General features: G+C 34.5%; 1 protein-coding gene across 1 annotated transcript in view; it reads left to right on the forward strand.

Moving 5' to 3' along the window:
• The window catches only part of NAALADL2 (N-acetylated alpha-linked acidic dipeptidase like 2), a gene marked incomplete at its 3' end in the record, with an annotated part of 657,209 nt that overhangs the window by 527,157 nt on the left and 122,669 nt on the right, over nt 1-7,383 (forward strand). Inside the window, exon 6 of the mRNA XM_011380947.1 lies at nt 5,678-5,821. Coding sequence (XP_011379249.1) covers nt 5,678-5,821 — 144 coding nt within the window. The remainder of the gene's footprint in view (nt 1-5,677; nt 5,822-7,383) is intronic.

The following is a 7,383-nucleotide window of genomic DNA, read 5'->3' on the forward strand; positions in this document are numbered from 1 at the left end:
TAGGCCAGTGCTTATCTAATGTGCATACTAATCACTTGGGGATTTTGTTAGACTACAGAGTCTGATCCAGAACGTCTGGGGTGACATCTGAGATTCTGCATGTGTAATGAGTTCCTGGGTCATGCAGATGCCGCTTGTACAAGGACTAAATATTTAATAGAAAGGATCTATGGGATCTATGCTTACATAATATAGCATGGATCTCATGTTTACACACACACACAGAGTTATGTGCTAAGGGTTGAGTTATACTTTTCAGTTTGCAAATTGTGCGATCCTCCTGGGTGGTTGTGTATTATCATCATTGATCTACTTAAGACCCTTGCTATTTGCTAGCACATTTTTACTTTATGTCACCTCTCAGTACCTTAATTCTGAGGATCTCAGTGTCTAAGATATCTAATTTCTTAATATTCATTTTTCCTGATACCTTTGGTAAATGGCACTTGGATACACTGACTTTTCAATTGAGTTTAAAATAATTCCATTTTGTCGCACAAAAAATGTACTGGGCAGTTAAGGGAGTTCATGTTTTCTTTATACACATAAGCAGATATCATTGAAGTAGGCAGCAACAATTTGAAAAAGCATAATGTAAAAACTATTAAATATGTACAATTAGAAAACATTTTACTTATTTTTAACATAATTTTTTCTAAATTGTATGCACCGTGGTACAGACTTTAAGCCTTTGAGTTAATATACTCTTTATTTTAGTAAATCAACATAATAAAGACCTTTCAGTGTCACCTTGGTTGTTCAAGTATAGTAGATGGATGAAAATATTATCACAATGAAATTATTTATATGTTATATTTCAAACAGTGAGTCAGTGTTAGAGTCAAACTTGGGACTCAATATCCAATTTCCTCTTTCTACTGTATGCATGTAGAATTGTATCAGGAATTTGATTATTGATGGGATGGATCAATTTGGATCTTTATTTGATTTACAAAGATTGCCTAAAGTGAAGAGAGAACTAGCTATCTACTAAATAAAGTTGATATCAATCAGTCTTTATTGAGCCTACGCAATGTACAGGGCATTATATAAATAATATAAAATTTTATATAAGTATAAAAGTTAGATTGCTAAAATGTAATGTCAAAATCTTTTCTGTATGGCACCCCTTGCATCAAGGCATCTAATCTTCCTGATTTTAATCTCATATCTAATAGATTCTTAAAGTTAATAAATATGTTTTAAGATATAAATAAAATTGTACATGTGTTTGGTTTTATCTATAACCTCTTAATAATATAAGAAAATGGAATTCTTCTCTAAGCCTTTCTTCAATAAACAAGTTTTTTTTTTTTAAAAAGAATTTGTCTCTAATTTAATCTTAGTGTCCTATAAAGTCCTGCTTTTAGTATCCACTCTCAGAAGTGAAATGCTTGTCAAATTTCCATTAGGCTGAAGGTGAAAAATTAATGAACCACTTCAGATATATCAAAACTAATGCAAGTGTATTACTCATGCAGCACAACAAATCAAAGATTCAGGTATATTTAATTATGGTTTTGAGTTCACTCATATTTAACTTTTAAATGTATTGTTTCATATGCTTAATAGAGTATTTCAGAGAAAAAAGGAATGCAGTTACTGATTTTTTATTAATAGATAAATATATATCTCAAAGATGATTTTATTTATAGAAATATTTTTTTCCCTTAAAAAAGGTAACTTTAGAACAAGCTTAATCAGTGAGTTGATGGTAATGGATGAGTTTTGAAAACCTATGCAATATGTCTGCTGTGCAAGAGTAATTAGCTGGTGAGAAAGCATAAATATATAGCAAGCATGGGATTAATAGAATTATAATTTATTTTTTGGTTTTACCTCCGCTCCATTTTCTAGGCATTCAGAAAACCAGTAGAGACATTGAAACTTTTTTCAAGGAGTTGTTGATTCTGTCTTTTATTTTTCCATTAACTATTGAGCTCCTGTTATGTTCCTGGTTATGTACCATACAAAGAGGTAGAAGAAGTGGTCCTTGTTTTCATGAAATTTAGAGTTTAGAGGGGGAAACGAGTGGTAATGTTAATTAGAAATGACAAGCTCTGCCAAAAAGGTATATATATACTGCATAGAGCTGAGGGTGTCAGAGAAAGCTTTTTTTACAAAGTGACCTGTGAGTTAGGCTTTAAAAGAAGTGTATAGTTCAGATGTGTGTAATGCATGAGAAGAGCAAGTGAAGTGGAAGGAATGGCTTAAGCAAAAAGATGTAGGATGTAAATCACAGAATAAATAGAGGGACAGATTAAGTTTTAGGATGAGATGTATGGAGAGGAAGGATGGAAAATAATATTGGAAATATAGGGTCTGATATTGTGAAGGACCTTGAATGGCAAGCTAAAGAGTTCAGTCTTTGTACTGAAGAGAGCTAAAATCATGCAACATTTTAAGAAGTTTCATTTTGTGTTGGTAATATGTCAGTACCTAGCATCCATGAAAACTTCAAAATAACCGATTGTATTTCTCAAATACTATAGTAGAGCCTCTCCCCATCCTTGCAGAATACGTTCCAAGAGCCCCAGTGGATGCCTGAAACCATGGATAGTACCAAATCCTATGTATACTATGATTTTTCCTACACATACATACTTATGATAAAGTTTAATTTATAAATTGAGCACAGTAAGATTAACAATAATAACTAATAATATAATAGAACTATTATAACAATATACTGTAAGAAAAGTTAAGTGAATGTGGTCTCTTTCCCCCTCCTCTCTGAAAGCTGATCTGATAACTGATCTGATAACCAAGTTGGCTACTAAGTAACTAACAGGCAGGTAGTGTATACAGCATGGTCAAAGTGATGAGTCACCTCAGGCACGAATGAGCAGGATGGGAAGAGAGTTCATTACACTATTCAGAATGGTGCACAATTTGAAACATATTAATTATTTATTTCTGGAATTTTCCATTTAATATTTTCAGACCACAGTTGACTGTGGGTAACTGAAACCTTGAAAAGTGAAGCAGCAGGTGAGGGTGACTACTGTATTTCATTGTCTCATGTACACTAAAATTTCCAAAGTTAATGGCTGAGGGAATAAATACATGCTGGCAGAAGCAGAATGAGATGGCTATGCCACGGCTCCCCAGCTGGTGTGCCGTAGCACATTGATTATGCCTTGAGATGTGTATCACTGTGACCCCAGGTGTAGCCTAGAGCAGTATACTCAGGGCTGGTTACTTAGGGCTGAGAACAATTTCCTTGTGGTCTAAAAATACCCTTTAGTTTGCCTCAGCAAGCTGTATGGCTATAGCATCTTCTGTGTGAACCAGGACCTTGTTCATGGGCATGCAACCTGTGTAGTCTCGAGGGCCCCCACCTAGAAGGACCCACACCTTATTTAATGCCCTGCTATTGCCATCTTGGAAATTTCATACATTTTAAAGAGAAGTCCCATATTGTCAAATGATATAGCCAGTCTTGGTACTGTTATAAGAAAATGGTTAGGAAGCAATGAATTACACTGTGGTCAAATGCACTGCCATACATCAACATAAAAGGGGTTACTAAATTATGAGAGTAGCAATGTTCTTATATAACAACACCGATCCTAAGCTTGAATCTTTATTAGTTTTTTTTATTTTTTTTTTCAAAGCCATGGCTTCTATAGTTGCCACAGGCCTAAACTAAATATAATTTTTTAACCTTGTGGTTTTCCAGTTGATAAATTAAGGAAACACTCTGTATCATATTTTCTCATTTATAATCTGCCTGTTGGAGCCTAGGTACCAATATGGCTGAGTTGTGCACCCCCTGCAGTCCTATCAAATTAAATTCTAAGAAAACCTTTGGCAATTATTTTCCCTAATAAAAGTTCTGAAAAATATAGCTCTGTGTTCACAAACATTATTGGTTGCCTGATAGAGTCATTCCATTGTGTATTTCCTTGTCTGAGTCAGGATAAATATATAAACTGAATAGATATCTTTTAGTTCTTTCCTTAAGCACAGTTTAGTTTTTTCTCTCCGTTCTGTTTACTTGGAGTACTTGTGTATTTTTCTCTTCCTTGTGTTATCATAGCTATTTTTCCTTTTTTTTTTTTTTACTTAATTTTTATTTCCTCAAACACAAATGAATATAAATAGTCAAATATTCCTACAAAGTTTAATTTATAAAAATGTCACCTTCTCCCATATTTCCTTGGATCCTCTCTCTTCTATCTCCCAAAGGCGAATACTTAATTGCTTTCATCATTTTTGTTACCTACTTTTTATATTTACCTCTCTGCTTCTCAAGAGCATGTTTAAGAGTTGAATTCACATTTCACTTTTTTTATTATATTGACTTACCTCTATGGAAAATAAAGATTTAATTTTCTTTTATGAGTCTCCATGTACCCTAAACAGAGACTTTTTTCCTTTTTTCCTGCAGAATGATGCCAATTGTGTGTTAAAAGGTCATTGTTTATATTATTATGACTATAAATATTCACATCGTGTGACAATTACATTTCTTTCTTGAAAAACTTTCTGCTCCCTTTGAAGCTAATAGTTGTCTCATTTTATAGATTTTTAAAATTTTTCTGTTTGTCTAGTATCTTTTCAAATGCTAACTCTGATCTTACTGTAAATGTTCTTTCAATACATTAGGATGTATATGGTATTTCCATTATATTTGTCTTCCCAGAGACCTCCCTCCCCGAGCCTCTTGACCTACTGCTCCTATTATCACTAGGTCTGCTGCGTATGTGCCATCTTAGCCTTGTCCTTGGCTGAGAGTGTGTACTTGAGAATGGCAAAATTAAGTTGAAGTTCTACATATGGGCAGGATTTATCTACTGATGGGTTTTAACATAAGATATCTTGGGTGAGTTTTATGGTAGACATCCAGCTTTTGAGCATTTTTATATATTCTCCATTGACCTGCTCATATTTACTACAAGTGAATCTTCTATTGCTGTAACTAGAAGGAAGGATCTTGGGCACCAAGAGAGTAAAGCAGCTGAAGCAATCATAACACTATCGCATTTGAAGTATGAGACTCACCCCTCGCTATGTCTGATATCTCCCTGCTCAATGTCCCACTTTCGGCTTTTTGTGGGAAGGACGGAGGAAGGAAATGGAACTGTTCACACTGACTGCATGAGTGAGGGGCTTAGGAGGAGAGACTCCTTCATAATCAGAATTTCATCAGATCTTCCTGTTTCCGGCTCCTCCTTTACCCCTACTTTAATTGGTAGCTGGTACTTTCAATTCCAAGGCCTTTCTGGGTTCTGTGGTACAAACTGTTTTACTTTTCAGCATCACCCCTCTGATGGCTTAGGTTTTGGTTTCCTTGGTGTGTTATATCAGTTGAAGCCTATTCATCATCTTTCCAGCTTCTAGAATCTTATTGCTATTATCTCTTTCATTCTCTTGGCCTCTCTGGATTTATGCTTTTTTATTCCTTTGTTCTCACTTCAGTGAGAATGAAGGTAAGTGCGTGTGTACAATCTGCTATCATTAGGTAGGATACATAATAGTATTTGGACTGAATTTTTATTATGAAGTACCTCAAATAATTTTTAACAAGTAAACAGAGTATAACTAAGGAATAAACAAACAAATGAACTAAAATAAACTTGTCTCTTGATTTAAATATTTATTTTAAAAATTTTTTCAAGTGTTTTTAATTTCTCTTGACTAAGGATTCTGTTCCTTTCTCTTTTGAATACAGATGGAAGTTTTAGACAAAACCGACCAAACCTCACCTCTCTACTAGTGCAGCCGATCTCAGCGTCACTGGTTGCAAAACTGATCTCTCCACAGAAAGACAGAACCAGAAAAGGGGTCTGTAGCCCTCTGGAACTTCCAAATAATGGTAAAGTATTTAATGTCTTTCTTTGTATCTTATAGTTTTTGTAAGAACCATGATCATTTTTAATTTCTTAAATTAACATGTTTAGGATTGCTCTTTTAGGGAAAAAAAACATTTATCTTTGATGAGGTAAACATTTATTTCTCTTCTCTGGCTCTTTAAGGGACATTTTTGGAAAGCAATTTTGATAAGAGTGAGAGTTGACCAAACTGAGAGATTGAAAAAAAAGAGGAAACACATTTTCAACTGCAACAAAGAAAAGCAGCTTTACAAGTAAAGCGTTTTGTACTTTGATGAAAATCTGCTTAACACAGCTTCCTGGTTTCAGCTTCAGCAGTCTTGTTGCCTGCCAAGATTCAGTGGATAGCAGTCAGCTATCTGGGGTATGAAGTCTTTTAGTAGAACGCATTAAAGCCTAATTCCTGCAATTGACTAAAAAAATCCCTCTGTCTTTACGCATCATTGCCCAAGAGATGCTTCTTATACTGCAGTGTAGTTTGTCAGGCCTTGTTGGACCACATAGGATGAAACTAAAGCAGTTAAGCTACCTATGGTGAGGTGAGAGCCATGGGCTGTCTCTTATTTCTGCCTCTAGCCTCAGCTTTGGAGTTCTAAAGAGGAGACTTTCTTTACATATTGTTAAATTTGTATTTAGTTGCTGTGAAATTCAACTTGAGGGGCTCTGTTTTTGTGTCTAGACCTGGGGGCTTAACTACCCTTGTTTTATCTCATCTATTTTTCTTTTGACGATAAAAGCTTTGAAAAAATGTTTTGAAGAAGCCTAAAAAATAATCTGAATATGTTCAGAATTGTCCTCTAGTTGTGATATACTCTCTTTTCCAAGCCTATAGAGTGAGAGCCTTCTAAACTGATTATTGATTTAGTAAAGTGGGAAATATAGATAACAATGACAAACCTATGTCTTTAAACCTATGCCTTTTATTCTGAGCTCACAGATTGATCATGAGCTCTATTTGTTAAAATATGTAAACAACATTGTAATAATAGTTCAATTGTAAGGAAAGCATTGGACTTCTGAAACACTAGATTTGAACCCATATTTATTTAATTAATTAAATAAATAAATATTCAGAGCCCCTAATGTGTTCCAGCCACTGTCCTGTCCTCAGTGAGCTGACAGTCCCCATGCTAGCTCCATGAATGCTCATATACCACCTCCCCGCTGAGAGCCTCTGTATCTGCATCTACAGAAAAGAATCTAACCCTCTAGTATCTCAGGTTGCTATGAGGATCAAGTTATGATGTATATCTGAGTACTTTTGCATACTGTAAAAGCATATTGTAAAATGTTAACAAGTGTCTTCCTTATCAAATAACTATACCAATATCCTCCATAATATGTTGAATGTCTGCATAATAATGGCATAGCCAAGCAAAATAACATTCTCCAGTGGTATCTCTATAATAATTTAGCAACATGTATGGGGCTTAGAAGAAATATTGAGATATATACTGAAACCTGTTTATAACTCTAGTGTTAAAGAAGTAACAAGATAGGCCTGCTTTCCAAAGAGTTATGCCATATGCAATTTTTCTCATAGGTA

Source organism: Pteropus vampyrus, unplaced genomic scaffold, assembly GCF_000151845.1.
Source record: "Pteropus vampyrus isolate Shadow unplaced genomic scaffold, Pvam_2.0 Scaffold12, whole genome shotgun sequence".
NCBI lineage: Eukaryota > Metazoa > Chordata > Mammalia > Chiroptera > Pteropodidae > Pteropus > Pteropus vampyrus.